The 16,146-nt window shown below is 35.0% G+C and overlaps 1 protein-coding gene across 3 annotated transcripts in view; it reads right to left on the bottom strand.

Annotated features, from left to right (window-relative positions):
* Window positions 1-119: 119 nt before the first annotated feature.
* Ints8 (integrator complex subunit 8) overlaps window positions 120-16,146 on the bottom strand; it is a 55,303-nt gene continuing 39,276 nt past the window's right edge. For all 3 annotated transcript variants that reach the window (XM_076835476.1, XM_076835477.1, XM_076835478.1), the window contains 10 exons: window positions 15,561-15,594; window positions 14,130-14,186; window positions 13,747-13,808; window positions 11,463-11,581; window positions 9,886-9,989; window positions 8,674-8,724; window positions 5,760-5,833; window positions 5,612-5,676; window positions 5,414-5,457; window positions 120-317 (listed from right to left, as the gene is read on the bottom strand). In XM_076835476.1, the coding sequence (XP_076691591.1) occupies window positions 201-317; window positions 5,414-5,457; window positions 5,612-5,676; window positions 5,760-5,833; window positions 8,674-8,724; window positions 9,886-9,989; window positions 11,463-11,581; window positions 13,747-13,808; window positions 14,130-14,186; window positions 15,561-15,594 (727 nt within the window). In that variant the 3' untranslated portion in view covers window positions 120-200. The remainder of the gene's footprint in view (window positions 318-5,413; window positions 5,458-5,611; window positions 5,677-5,759; window positions 5,834-8,673; window positions 8,725-9,885; window positions 9,990-11,462; window positions 11,582-13,746; window positions 13,809-14,129; window positions 14,187-15,560; window positions 15,595-16,146) is intronic.

Genomic DNA, 16,146 nt, shown 5'->3' with positions numbered 1-16,146 from the left:
TCTCCCTTTGAAGAAACTGTAAATTAAAGTTACTATTATAGTATGAAGTCTTTTGTATAGTTTTAACTATTTGTTTCTGTATTGTCTGAAAAGAAAACACCACTAAATGTGTACATATGTATTATATAAACTTAATCTTTTAATACTGTTTATTTTTAGCCCATTGTTTAAAAAATAAAAGTTTAAAAAACTTTGACTGCTTAAAAGTAAAGTTTTGCCATTGCTTGGAGAAACTTTTTCTTCCTTCTCTGTGCTGCCAGCTGTAACACTTCTTCTGGGTTGCTTGCATTCAATTCTGTCTGGCCAATAGCTTTGATCTTCTCAAAACAGAAAAATGGTATTATTAAAGGTCTGGTCAATATTAAGTCTTGCTAATATTTACATATTAGCTAATATATATATATATATATATATATGTATTACTTAAATATAAACAATAATGAAATTAGCTTAATGATTAATTGAATCTCTAAATGAATCTAATTGTAAAACTCAGGAGCTGTGGGGAAAGTTAACATGATTGTTTTGAGCCACTCTAAGAAAAAGATTGCCAGGTCCAGTAGTGATGCCTGTAATCCCAACAGCTCGGAGGCTGAGGCAGGAGGATTCTGAGTTCAAAGCCAGCCTCAGCAACTGCAAGGCACTGAGCAACTCAACTCAGTGAGATCCTGTCTCTAAATAAAATACAAAAAAGGGTTGGGGATGTGACTCAGTGGTTGAATGCCCCTGAGTTCAATCCCTGGTACCAAAAAGAAAAAGATTATTGCACCATAGTTTATGGAATTATCTTGAGTTGCATTTTATTACATTAAGTAAATCCAGGTTTGGTTATGTAAACTCTCTTCAATATTTTGATATCAGATTATCTTAATTTATAGTTAAGATTCCTAAAAAAGGTACACTTGTCACATTGTTGGTGGGACTGCAGACTAATACAGCTACTCTGGAAAGCAATATGGAGATTCCTCAAAAACCTAGAGATGGAACAACCATATGACCCAGCTATATTTTCCCAAAAAATCTAAAATCGGCATTCTACAGCAACACAACCACATCAATGTTATTAGCAGCACAACAGCTAAACTATGGAATCAACCCAGATGCTGGTCAATAGATGAATGGATTAAGACATTGTGGTGTGTATATAGAAAATGGAGTTCTACTCATACATAAAGAATGAAATCATGGCATTTTCTGCAAAATGGATGGAAATGAGGACTATCATGCTAAATTAAATAAACAAAACTCAAAGGTAGAATGCTTTCCTCTCATATGGAAGCTAGAGTAAAATAAAGGAAAGGGGGAAGGAAGAATAAGATCACATAAAGAACCAAATACAAATTAGTAGACAAATACAAGGAAGTGTAATAGGAGAATGGGAGAGGGGATGGAAGACAGAAAAGTGGAGGATCATGGAACTGAAATCCATTTCCATGCATGTATGAGTTTGTTGGGATGAATCCAACTATTATGTATAATTATAAAGCTCTAATAAAAATAAATAGCTCAGAAAAAAAGGGCTAAAAATAGTTGGGAAAATCACAAGTCATGTTTTAGGGCTTTACATTTTTAATATGCAAAAATAGCAAGTTACTTAGCACTATAAAAGTCTACTGTGACTTAACTTTCCTGTTAAAAAGAACTATTTCAACCTATTAAATATCCATAGAGTGCTATGCTACTGCTATGGAATATTTAGTGAGAACATTTTTGGACCTTAAAGCCTACCTTTTGGATTTTAAAATAACAAAACAAAAACTAATAATAAGAATTCTCATAGGTGGCTTGAAAGGAGCTATGAATATTTAGAAATGATCATCAGGTAGGTAAGAGAGGTTAGGGAATAGAAATTGCTGGATGAAGCTGGGTACAGTGGCACACACCTGTAATTCCAACAGTCCAGGAGGCTGAGACTCGAGGATCCTGAGTTCAAAGCCAGCCTCAGCAATGGTGAGGCACTAAGCAACTCAGACCCTGTCTCTACATAAGATACAAAATAAGGCTGAGGATATGGCTCGGTGGTTGAGTGCCCTTGTGTTCAATTCCCAGTACCAAGAAAAAAAAGAAGAAAGAAATTGCTGGATAATGTCACTTCAATATGAAAGAAGACGTGCTGCAAAAGCTGCTAGTGGACTGGGGAAAGTGATGATTGCTGGTAATCCCAGTAACTCAGAAGACTGAGGCAGAAGGATCACAAGTTCAAAGCCAGTCTCAGCTTTGAATTTAGCAAGACCCTGTCTGAAAATTTAAAAAAGGGCTGGGGACATGGTTAAGCCCCCAATGGGTTCAATCCCTGGTATCCAAAAAAAAAAAAAGGCACTGAAGTGGGATAAAACTAAAAAGTTATTTCAAATAAACAAGATATGCAAAAAGATAATTGGTTATAAAGTCCAAAGTGTAAGAAGCTGAAATAGAAGTTTGATATCTGAGAGAAATAATACAATTCATGTGAGTGGTAGTCATACCATGAGTAGATAGGGTTAACTAGGAAGAACAAAGGATGATTAGAAAATAATCCAAAGACTAACATCTTGGGAAAACTAAGATTTACGAGTGGAGAGGAGATGTCCACAAGGAAGAAGAGGAAAAAGAACTGAATAAAAATGTTGTCAGAGATGCCAAAGGAATAAAGAATTTCAAGAAGGAAGAAAACAAACAGTAGGAAAGCGATTGGAAAGTATAGACTGGCATTTGCATTTGGTAACCCTTAAGAACACTTTTAAGAGTTGTGATGATGGCAAAAGTCAAATTGTACTGAGCTAAAGAGCATCAAAAAACTAGAGAAGGATGAGAAGTGGCTCCAGGTAGACGCAGGGTCAAGAAAGGTTTTTATTAAGGATGAAATAGTTTATAGACCATGGAAAAGGTTAACAATCCAGGAAAAAAAGATGATTAAAAGGGGACAGAATCAAAAGCATAAGTATCTGCCTTCAACAAAGAATAATATTGCCTCCTGCTAACTGAAGAGTGGACTTAAAGATGAGTGTAGAGTGTAGTTGTAGATTATTATAAAGGTGGAGAAACTATAACCTCCATGAGAAGAAGTCTAGTTGGTCTTTTTTCCAGCCTATTCCCAAGCAAATAAGAGCCAAGGAAATTACTGAGCATGGAAAGGTAGGGAGGATAGGTGCTTAATGGGAAATAAAACAGTTCCTGAAAAGAATGTAAACTACTTAAAAGAGCTAAGGAGACAGTGCTGGAGACTATGGTTTGGTAGCGGCATGGTTGTAGGACTCAAACTTCCACCAAGATTCAGATCAGGACTTCTCCAAAAAAGGTACTAAAGCTACTAAAAACCATGATCAACCGGGTACAGGTTGCATGCCTGTAATCCCAGCGGCTCGGGAGGCTAAGTTGGAGGATAGTGAGTTCAACGCCAGCCTCAGCAATGGCGAGGTGCTTAGCAACTTAGTGAGACCCTGTCTCTAAATAAAATACAAAATAGGGGTGGGGAATGTGGTTCAGTGGTTGAGTGCCCCCAAGTTCAATCTCTGGTTTAAAAAAAAAAAAATGATCAAAGAATAGTTTTGACTGTCAATAATGGTTAGCTGGGTTCCCAAACCTGGTTTATCATCAGATTACCTGGAAACTTAAAAATTATATTCCGGAGCCCCACCTCAAACTGCCTGCATCAGGATCTCTGAAAGAACACTGACTGGTATTTGCTGTATTGAGGATAAGTAGGGAAGGAAGGTAAGACAAAGAGCTAACAAAGTGAAGGAAAAACTAGTCACACACCTGAACATCTCAATGATGTTCAGGAAGGAGCAAAAGAGACATAAAGGCAGAGTGGATTTCAGTATAAAACCTCACACACAACAACTGTGGCTAACAGTAAGACAAGCAATGGGTGTGAGTGGCTGGCAAACAGTTAAGGTGATAATAAATATAATTGAGGCTGGCAAAACCCTGTAAACCTAGGGAGAATTAAAAGGACTGGGGCTGTAGCTCAGTGGTAAAGCACTGCTGGGTTCAATCATCAGTACATAAAAAAAGTAGAAATGGCTTGGAAATAAGGGAGAGCTAAGGACATTTCAATATTGCCTTCTAGCCCCAGGTAAACTGGAAATGGCAGCATGAGTGGCCCCCAAACAAGGGGGCATTTTTAATGCTATTATCAGTTTGTTTCTGCTAAATAAAAGGTATACAATTTTGTCCAAGTACAAAGCTTTAAAAGACACTAATAGCATAGTTAGTTTTATTAATATGAGTCAGAGCAAAGAAAATTATCTGTGGTGATACTGGTTCAGCAGTGAAGTTATAATAAGCATTAAATTTAAAATATTTTGGCACATAGCCAAATTTAAATAAATATTTCATCTAGTCAAAAACCACTGTATGCTGGGTATACTGTGTACCTCCATAGTCCTAGTTACTCAGAAGGCAGGAAGAATCAAAGTTTGAGGCCAACCTTGGCAACTTAGTGGGACTCTGTCTCAAAATAAATAATAAATAAGAACTAGGGATATGTAGCTCAGTGACTGAGTACCTATTGATACAATTCCTATCACAGACAAAAAAAATCTAAACCAACAACCACTGGGTAGCTGTGTGCCGTATCATTCTAGTTTTCTACTATGTGCAAACCAAGTCCTTATCCTCATGGGGAAAGAGACAATAATATATAGTATGTCAAATACTGGTAAGTGTTACAGAGAAACACTTAAGGGGAATGAAATTAAAAGTAATTAGAGGGAAAAAGAGGGACATGGTGTAAGATGATTAGTAAAGAATGACTACTAAGAAGGTGACAGTTAAGGATAGGCATAAGGGAAGTTAACAGTTCCTAGAAGAGAAAATTCCAAAGATCTTTAGGGAATCAGTGTTCAAAGAACAGTAGAGTTATCTGTGGCAGAAATTAGGAGGGGGGGGAGTCAGCTAGGTAAGCAGAAGGTCACGTTATATGTGGCCTTGAAGGCCATCTTAAGGACTTTGTGTGATAGGAGAAGCCATTTGAAGATTTCCAACAGAAATAATATGATCTAACATTTTAAAAGAAATAGGTCAGGCGCAGTGGCATATGCCTGTAAACCCAGTGGCTCAGGAGGCTGAGGCAGGAGGATCATGAGTTCAAAGCCAGCCTCAGCAAAAGTGAGACCCTAAGGAACTCAGTGACAGCCTCTCTCTAAATAAAGTACAAAATAAGGCTGGATATGTAACTCAAATGGTTGAGTGCCCCTGAGTTCAATCCTCCATACCACAATCCCCCAAATAAAAAAAAAAAAAAAAGAAAGAAACTGAGATGGAATAGCTCAAAATATCAAAAACATATCTTTTAAAAAGTAAACACTGATAACCAAATTCTGGCAGTGATTGGGCACACTAAAGTTTTTGTTGTTGGTGGTATAAATGTTAATTATTTAATATTCTGAAAATTAAGTACATCATTGAAGAAAAGCATAAGGTAACTTACCGCAATTTGTCTTTTATCTGTTTCTCCTCTCTTATGATGAAGATCTACATGAATCAGTTAAGAATAATAAATCTGATAGTATAACATTAAATATCATAGAATCTCATCTGGTTTTCAGTTTATTTAGAAAATACACAAAATGAAAATCCAATCCATAGAAGTTGGCTTCTAATGTCAAATATGTAGAAGGAAGGATACAGGTCAAGTATTCCAAGATGGTAACGTCCCAAATATAGTCATAGTAGGAGTCCATAGCATCATGACTGAAAAATAGAATTCAGTTACTATTATTTTTTCCTTAAGCAGAAAAACTTCAGCTTCTATTATTTAAAAAAATCATTCATACCTGTTTTGTTCCTGTAATGACTTAAAGGCTGTCTTGTAGTCAATTTCTCTGAGGAACTGACATAAAATTGCTACCTACAAAGATTTGAAAATGGTTTCAATTAACAATGACACTCCTGGATTTGGAGGATAAACCTTTAATTATTTTTATATGAAGAACGTATTCTTTAAGAAGCCTTGCAGATCACACCAAATGGGTCAGTTCATATTTATTAATTCTATCTCATTTTAATTTCAAAAACCTTTACCCAAGTGTCTGTCTTATCAAACGTTTTTTTCATGAGTGACCTAGCTCACAAAATTCTAATAACTATTTCAATAAGTTGGCAAAAAGCCAGTTCAGAAAACTGAACCATAGGGGATAAAAAACTACTAAGTCAAAGTGTCATGACATTCAAGGACATGAAGAACATGAAATTAAGCCTTTCACAGCTGACAAGTATAGACACTCACTCTGACAAGATATAAGCTGCCAGTCTGCTTAACATAAAAAGCATCCATTTCAATCAGGTATACATGTCATAATGTTCATCTCAAAAAAAAAAAAAAAAAACTTAGAAATATTTTTTCTGATATTATTCACATACCACAAAAATAACCCTCTTAAAAGGACAATTCAATAGTTCTTAGTATATTTACAAAACTGTACAACCATTAACTATTTAATTCTAAAATATTTTCATTACCACCACCCCCCAAAAAAAACTCCTCACCCATGAGCAGTAACTCCATTTCCTCATCCCTCAAGACTCTGATAATCTTTTATCTATGTTCTGTCTCTAAAGATCTTCCCATTCTGCCAGGTAAGGAGCATAAGACGGATTGCCAAGTTTGAGGCTTGCCTGGGCAACTTAGCCAGACACTGTCTCAAAAATGAAAAATTAAAAGGGCTAAGGATGTAGCTTGGGTTCAATCTCTAGTACAAAAAAAAAAATGACTGTTCTGGATATTTTATATGAATGCAATCATACAGTATGTGGCATTTTGTATCTATCACTTAGCATAGTCTTTCAAGAATCCTCCATGTTGTAGGATGTAGCCATAACTAATTCCTTTTTATGGCTGAATAGTATTTCATTGTATGCCACATTTTATTAAACCATTCATTGTTTGATGGACACTGTGGTTTTTTTCTACTTTTTGGCTACTATAAATACTGCCATTATGAACATTCATATAAACAATTTTTTCTGTGGATTTATGTTTTCAATTCTGTTAGATATTCACATAGAAATGCAAGTGTTAAAGTCATGTGATCATTTCTATGTCTTTTTTTTTTTTTTGTACTGAAGGCTGAACACAGGGGTGGCTCTACCACCAAGCTACAGACACAGCCCCAGCCCTTTTTTCTTTTTGGAGACAGGTTTTTTTCCTCCACTTTTATTGGTGCAATATAGTTGTACATATAATGGGATTTGTTGTTACATATGTCTACATGCACACAATAAACAATTAAGCCAATGTCACTCCTAAGCAATTCTCCCCCTTGACCCCTTGGTCCCTTTCCTCTACTGATCTCCCTTTGATTTCCATGAGATCCACCCCCCACCCTTTTCCTTTTTCCTCTCTAGATTCCATATGAAAGAAAAACATAGTCCCTTGACCTTCTGAGTTTCACTTATTTTATTTAATGTAATGTTCTCTAGTTCCACCCATTTTTCTGCAAATGACAATTTCATTTTTCTTTATGGATGAATAAAACTCCATTGTATATATGCCACATTTTCTTTAAACATTTGTCTGTTGATGGACACCTAGGCTGGTACCATAGTTTGGCTATCATGAAGTGAGCTACTATAAACATGGGTATGCTAGTATCACTATACTATGACAGCTTTAATTTAGGATAAATACCTAGGAGTAGTATAGCTTAGTTAAATGGTAGTGCCAGGCCTAGTCTTTTGAGGAATCTCCATACTGATTTCCATAGTGGTTGTACTAATTTACAATCCCACCAACAGTGTAAAAGTGATTCTTTTTCTCCATATCCTCTCCAGTATTTATTATTATGTTCTTGATGACTGCCATTCTGACTGGTTTGAGTATTAGTTTTGATTTGCATTTCCTTAATTGCTAATGATTTTGAACATTTATACACATTTGTTGGCCATTTGTATTTCTTCTTTTGAGAAGTGTGGGTTTAATTCATTTGCTCATTTATTAATTGGGTTACTTGATTTTTTTGGTGTAAAGTTTTTGAGTTCTTTACATATTCTCTCTCTTTTTTTGGGGGGGGGGTAATCAGGAATTGAACCCCGGGGCACTTAACCACTGAGCCACATCCCCAGCCTGAGTTCTTTATATATTCTAATATTAATCCTCAAGACAGGTTCTTGCTGAGTTACTGAGGCTGGCTTTGAACTTGCAATCTTCCTGGCTCAGCCCCCCAAGTCACTGGGATTACAGACATACACCACCTCATCCAACTTCTATATTTAACATTCTGAGGAACTGCCAAACTCTTTTGCAGAGGCTGTGCCACTTTATATTTCTACCAGCATAAGGAATCTAATTTCTCTACAACCTTACCAACAGCTATTGTCAAATATCTTGATTACAGTCATCCTAGTGGGTGGGAAGTGGTATCTTATTATTGTGGTTTTAATTGCATTTCCCTATTGGCTAATGAATCTAATCTTAATATAAGAATACATACTTGAGAATGCTCTCTTTCTATTCACAAGATTTCAAAGGTCAATGTTTTCTTATTTCATACTTTTAGTTAAAATTCTATAAACTAAAAAAATGTAATTATGCAAAACTTCTAACACCATAAAATTAAGTAACTCTGATATAATAAAAACTGCTTCCCTAAAAAGAAATTTAAAAAAAAGCTGCTTCCCAATGCAATGCTTTATACTTATCATAAACACTAATATATATGAAAATAAGCCAATGCCATATTATAAACTAACCTGTGTGTGGCAATTCAGCAAAGAACAACACTTGATCATTCGTTTAATCACCTATAAAAATCAAAACTGATTACTTTAAAAAACTATTAATAACAGACTATAATAAATGCACCATTTTGGTATGAGGTCAACAGAGGACAAGTTGTACAAGTGGAGAAGACAGAAGGTATATTGGAACTCTACACTTTCTACTCAATTTTGCTGTTAATATAAAAGTGCTATAAAAAAAACCCAAAAATTAATAAAAATGCTAAATCATTTCAAAAACTATCTGAATACTGAAAAACACATTTGTCAAGTATACTAATGACCAAATCAGAAAAAGCAGCAATACATATTAAAAGAAAAGGAACAAAATTTGATAACAGAATCAAGGAACAGGAAGAAATACAGAGAAATACGTCAAACAGCACAAATTTGCAATCTGAATAAGTCTAGAGATCTAATATTCTGTATAAGGCATATAATAGCATTTGGTGGGGGAGGGATGTATCTCAGTGGTAGAGCACATACCTAGCTCATGCAAGCCTGGGTTTGCTCCCTAGCACCACACACACAAAAATAATAATATATAGTTAAAAATCTGCGAATACAATAGATTTTAGATGCTCTTAGCACAAATAGGGAGGAATAACTATGGAAGATAATGGATTTGACTAATATATCTGTATTTCGTGTTGTATGACTTAAGCACACACAAGAGGGAAAGAATTGGGGATTTAGGGGACAGAATCAATATGATTTGAAAGCTGAATAGATATTGGTGGCAGGATCAGTAAAAGGAAAGTAAGGAAAAAAGCCAAGGACAATGCTAAGGATTTGAGCTTAGTTGTCTCAGAAGTATAAATAAAAGTATTTGGTATTCTGGAGAGTTTTTTTTTGTTTGTTTGAAGGACAGGTGAATTTATTAGGAGAGGAGCCTGGTAAAGTAAGAAATGCAACCAAATTGTAGATAGATTTAAATTTGAGGTGTTTGGGGAAAATCAAAACACCAATAGGCACTGGAAATATGGGCACTGAAAACATGGACAGCAAAAAAATTTTTAAAAAATTTAAAAATTAAAACAAAAAAAATAGTAATCTGGTCTAGACCCATCAATTTGGGAGTTTACCATTACGTACATGGAAATGGCTAAATTTAGTCAAAAAGAGGCCAGGAAGAAAACTATGTAAAGGTAGGTAAGAAGAAAGGAAGCACACAAAATAACTTACCTGGTCTGTGTAAACATCTGGAGGCACAGCCTTATTAAAGAAATCAGAACACACAGCTCCTGCCTGAAGGTAATAATGAAGAGCTGCCGAATACTGATTTGTTGCTGAAGAAGTAAACAGAGATAAAGAATTACTTGTCATTAGATACAGGATTGGGGGGGAAAACGGTCTCTTTTGTGAAGAGTCATTAGTTTACAAAAGCAGATTCAAATGATAGATCTGGGGATAAAATTTTGTACTTATTCAGGAAAATAACAAGAAAACCTTTTTTTTAGCCACATTTTTTTAAAAAATCAATTATATTAATAGCTGGGTGTGGTGATGCACACACATAACCCCAGCAGTTTGGGAGGCTGAGGCAGGAGGATCGCAAATTTAAAGCCAGACTTAGAAACTTAGCAAGACCCTAGGCACCTTAGACTCTGTCTCTAAATTTAAAAAAGGCTAGGAATGTGGCTGAATAGTTAAGCATCCTTGAATTCAATCCTTAGTACTCCCAAAAACACAGAGCTAAGGATGTAACTCAGTGGTAGAACACTTGTACAGCATGTGTGAGTACCTAGGTTCAACCTCTAGTATCATCACCACCCAAAACAAAAGTGATTCAGTAGATTCTCTGCCTCCTAAAACTGATAAACCAAAAATTTACTTAGAATTTCTCACCAAGTTTACTAGTACAGAATTCAGTATCTGGAGGTATTTATTTCCTAAATATTCAAACTAGAAACATATCCTAATTTTTTGAGGAAGTTCAGAATTTTTTATATATATATTTATTTTTTAGCTCTAGGTAGACACAGTATCCTTATTTTTATGTGGTGAGAAGGATCAAACTCTACCACTGAGCCATAACTGCAGACCCCAGAATAAATATATTTATTCTGCAAATAAACATTAAGGTCTTGGTGATTCAGAATCAATATATTTATTCTGTAAACATATATTAAGGTCTTAGTGATTAAACTCTTTGGAGGCTGGGATGAAAATGAACATTAAAAATCAGCAATTAGGGCTGATGTTGTGGCTCAGTGGTAAAGCGCCACTTGCCTTGAATGTGTGAGGCACTGGATTTGACTAGGCACTGTATATAAATTTTAAAAATCAAGGTCTTTCAACAACTAAAAATAATTTTTTTAAAGTTAGCAATTATTTACTTCAGAATAATTTGGAGAAGAGCGGAAAGATCTAGATAAGGGTACAGAAGAAACAGGACTGACCATGAGTAAATTATGAAAGCTGAATGGTAAATAAACTGGAGTTCATTATACTATCCTTCCACCTTTAAATTTTGAATTTTCTCTTTTAAAAAATCGACTTCTAGAAAAAGATCCTGAAATGATACCAGTCTGAATTTTTATTCAATCTATACAGTGAAAGAAATACTAAAAACTTCATATCAACTTGGAAAATTTTAGCATATAATCAATAAAGGGGAGGGGAGTCTATCTCCAAGAATACAAATAATAGCAAGAGTACCTAGAGAGTTTAATAAATACTGTAATAAACTGTGTAATATATTTACATTTACTTCCAATAGTGTTACCAAAGCAAAATAGGCAACCAAAAGTTTTACTTACCAAAATAAATGTCTGCCTGAATAATTAACCAGGAATGGTTGTTTGGATTTATACTGAGTGTATATCGAACTAGTTCTTTCACTGTGATTGCTACAGCTTCAAAGTCCACAGACTGAAGGCTAAAGGAAAGATACTTAACATTAATCTTTATTTTAAAAGTCAACCTCAAAAACCATATCCTACTAAAAACAAAAAGACAAAGCCTAAACTTCTATGACCATAAATGTGATAAACCCTTACCTTTACCTATTAGAGGATAATTTATAGTCAACAAAAGAGATAGGTTCATAAAATTTCCCCAAATACTTTTTAAGTTCTAGTTATCTAGAAGAAGCCACAAAAAACAAGGGCTTCTTCTAGAAGAAACAAACACTAATACTGCCATGTAACCTTAAATCTACCTCTGGCTTCTTGCGAGAGAATAAATGATTCCTGGATTAGATGTTATACTGCTCCTAATGGGGTGAAAAGCTATTTTGTGATAAGTATAACACTTTGGTACTTTTGGTAGTAGCAAGAGTCAAGTAAAGGGTAGGAAATAGGTCCAGCCACTTTGAACCTGGGTAAGAGGGGAGATCTGGAAATAAAGAACCAGAAGACAGAATAGTGAGGATAACATTCAGAAACATAGCTGAGGGCTCCTCCCTCCTAGAAGCAGTAAGGCTCAGTGGTAGAAAACAGGTTCTGATTCAGACACACAAAAGGTTCAAGTCATGGTTCTATCATATATAAGGTAAATTTGGACAAAATTCTTCTGTTGCCCACAGGCGTTTGATTTTACCATAATACCACTGTCCAAAAGGGGGGGGGAAATGTGGCATTAGCAGCAAATCCCTATTTACTTAAAATAAGTTAAATTAGTTTATGATTATATTTTACAGATATCTACAAAATGTTAAGTCTAAGAATTCTATTTACACAGCAGTTAGTTTTAAAATAGTTAATACTTAATCCCATGCCATTCTCGTTATTCTTGGAATGCTATTTTTGGAACCAATATAGACTCTCAGCTGGGCATGGTGGCGCATATATGTCATCCCAGGGATTTGGAAGCTGAGACAGAGGATCACAAGTTCAAGGTCAGTCTCAGCAATTTAGTGAGACCCAGTTTCAAAATAAAAGATAAAAAGGACCAGGGGTATAGCCCAGAGGTAAAATTCCCCTGGCTTCAATTCTCAGTACCATTAAAAAAAAAAAAAAAAAAAAGGCACAACTAAGGGCTGTTGTTCAGTGATAGAGTACTTGTCTAGTGTGTGTGAGGTCCTGGGGTTCAATCCGCAGTACCCCACCCCCGCACCAAACAAAATTCTCTTTACCTGATTCTTGAACTGCTATCTAACACATTGAATCTTACACAAAAATTAGAAAGATATGATGATAGAATTTGCAGTAAGAATGCTACAGAGCATGCACATTTGCATCATGAAGCATGGTATACTTTGTGGGGAAAAGAACCCTTATTAAGTCAAGGGCAGGGACACTCACCCACTCTGACTCTCCAAATCCCTGTATGAGATTTAGAGCTGCTTCCAATCTCTAAGATTGAGATGAAAGCAAATTATTTATGTTCATTATACTGCCTGCTTACCTACATATTAAATTTTTTTTTTCTTCCAAGATGCCATTAAGAGCAATCAAATGAGGCTGGAGGGACCTACCCTTCAAGTACAAAGTAAGCCAACTGAGAGGGATGGCAGGGAAGGAAAGAAAGTTTTGACAGGAAACAAATGAACTCTTCTGTATGAAAAGTTGCTACATATAGGAAGAAAAAAATGTAAAGCTTACTCTTTCAGAAAAATGAAAATTATTTTCTAAAAAATTATCTCAATTTTATTGAGATTCTCAGGTGATAAAAGTAAGAGAGATTTCATAAAGTAATTAAAGAAATTCCTATGGCAATTGAAGGGACTGGAAGCCTTTGATAATCACAGTATTAGAAGAGATCTATAAGGAATTATGAAACAACACATGATTTTCAAATGGATAGATGACTTTCCAATTCTATTCACTGAAAATCAGAACTTCTTAGATGTTCTATCTAGGGCCTTCTACCTAATTTTTAGAAAGACAATTACTATAATAGAGAAACACAAAGTTGTATGTAGAATCCTAAGGATATCCATAAAATTACCTAAGGATATCCATAAAACTCAGGATGACTTCTAAACATATAATTTAATGTACAATATATACACTAAATATACATAATATATATTATATGTATGATGTACAATATATACATTAAACATATAAGTAATTTAATTTAATCAGAATGATTACTTACTTGGGAATGGAGGACGGCCAAATAGAAATGTGTTCAGCTGTGATATCATTCACTATGTCTTCCTTTAAAAACAAAAAGGGTGATTTTTTTTTAGTTGTAGATGTACAATCCCTTTGTTTTATTTTTATTTTTTTTCCTATAGTGCTGAAGATCAAACCCAGTGCTTTATGCAAAAGCACTCTACCACTGAACCACAATCCCAGTCCCCAAAAGTGTGATTTAAAAAGAAATGTCTTTCAAAAACTTTTAAACATAAAATTACAAAATACTAACCCTGGGGGACTGGCAATATAGCTCAGTTGGTAGAGTGCTTGCCAGGTATGCACAAGGCTTTGGAACAGCACCGCCAAAAATAAACATATAAATAAATAAATAATACTGACCCGAACATTGTGAAGTTTCACAAAGAGTGATAAAATTATAGTCAAAACCAATGGTTCCTAGAAGGGGGAAAAAAAATCTTAAAATGATGTGCATATGTTCACACAACATACACACACACACACACATACCCACTCTATACACATAAATAAATCTTTTTAATATTTCTCGAATCAATCTCAGGGACACCAAGTATTTTTTTTTTTTTCAAAAGACCCTTGTCTTTTGGAATGTAGCATCTACTTTAGAGTATATTAAAGATCAACTTTTATATATATTTATTTTTTAACTGTAGTCGAACACAACTTATTTATTTTTATGTGGTACTGAGGATCGAACCCAGGGCCTTGCCCGTGCTAGGCAAGCACTCTACTGCTGAGCCCCAGCCCCAGCCCAAGATCAACCTTATTTTTAAATCTCACAAAAAAAAAAAAAAAAAAAAAAAAAAAAATCAAGAGGGGTTGGTGATATAGCTCAGTTGATAGAGTGCTTGCCTCCCAGGCACAAGGCCCTGGGTTCAATCCCCAGCACCATCTCACACACACAAACAAAAAAAATCAGAACACAATTTACACGACAATTACAATATTTAGAGGTTTGGTTTATGGTGTTCTCTCTCCAGAAGCAAATCCTCACTTTTGGGTGGTACTAGGGATCAACCCCAGGGTTGCAGGGCAAGTGTTCTACCATTAAGCTATACCCTCATATGACTTTTGACCTCTTTCCAACTAGTACTTCCTACTACCTTAAAAAATTGACTTTTTATTCCTTACCTAACATTTAAAGGACAAATCCTAGGTCATGACCATTAGATAAATATGAAACCTAATCCTTCAAGCAAAAGTTAAAGCTTAACACATCTAGCCTTACTGTAGGATTGAACTCAGGGGCACTCTACCACTGAGCCACATCCCCAACCCTACTTTTTTTCTTTTAATTTTTTTACTTGTAGGTTGACACAATGACTTCATTTTTATTTATTTATTTTTATGTAGTGCTAAGGCTTGAACCCAGTGCCTCACTCATGCTAGGCAAGCGCTCTACCACTAATCACAACCCTGGTCCCCCAACCCTATTTTGTATTTTATTTAGAGACAGGGTCTGAGTTGCTTAGCTCCTCGCCTTTGCTGAGGCTGTCTCTGAACTCAAGATCCTCCTGCCTCAGCCTCCCAAGCTGCTGGGACTATAGATGTGCACCACTGCACCTGACTTGGAAAGTTCTTTACAATTTAAAAAACACCTGCTCTACTACTAAAACATGGTAAATTCAAAGTAAATTTCTTTATTCAGATTATCTCATCCCTAATAAGAATTGAAGTGCTGCAGATGAGCACATTAACAAGTAATTATTCGGCCATTTGAGGCACTCGATGTATTTTTAGCATTCTACAAAAATCAACAAAAGTAATTAGATTGATTTTAATAAAACTTACCCGTAATTTTTTGATAAAAGAAAGCAGTTCACTCCTACAAAAACAAATATTTTTTGTATACACAATTAATATCAGATTTTAAAACATAAACTCAAGTATGAAAATTATATGGGAAGGTTTATTCTTAACTGTTCAATTCTACATGTATGAAAAGGAATATACTATTGTCATAACCTAGTAAAAATTTCTTCCAGTTTTAATAGAGAAACACAAAGTTATCTATATAATCCTAACAGATTTGTACCTAATATGCAAGAGAAATGCTCCACCATTGACTTATACCTGCAGTTTCCCTCACGACTTCTGACCTCTTTCCAACTAGTACTTCCAATTACCTCAAAAATTGACTTTTTAATTTCTTACAATATTTAAAGAATGAAACCCAAGTTATGACCATTAAATAAATGACACTAATTTTTTCAAGCAAAAATTAAAGCCATGCTTCATAACCCAGTCATAGAATTCTTTAATACTATCCAACATCAGACATTTAGTACTATCCAACCTCAGATTTTGAGTTCTAGCTGATTATTCAGTTATTGATAGGCTGTCCTCCTAAACAGAAAATATTTTCAAAGGTGGCTAT

Source organism: Callospermophilus lateralis, chromosome 16 (assembly GCF_048772815.1).
Source record: "Callospermophilus lateralis isolate mCalLat2 chromosome 16, mCalLat2.hap1, whole genome shotgun sequence".
NCBI classification, from domain to species: Eukaryota; Metazoa; Chordata; class Mammalia; order Rodentia; family Sciuridae; genus Callospermophilus; species Callospermophilus lateralis.
The sequence above is the reverse complement of the archived record's forward strand: the minus strand, read 5'-3'. Positions and strand labels throughout refer to the sequence as shown.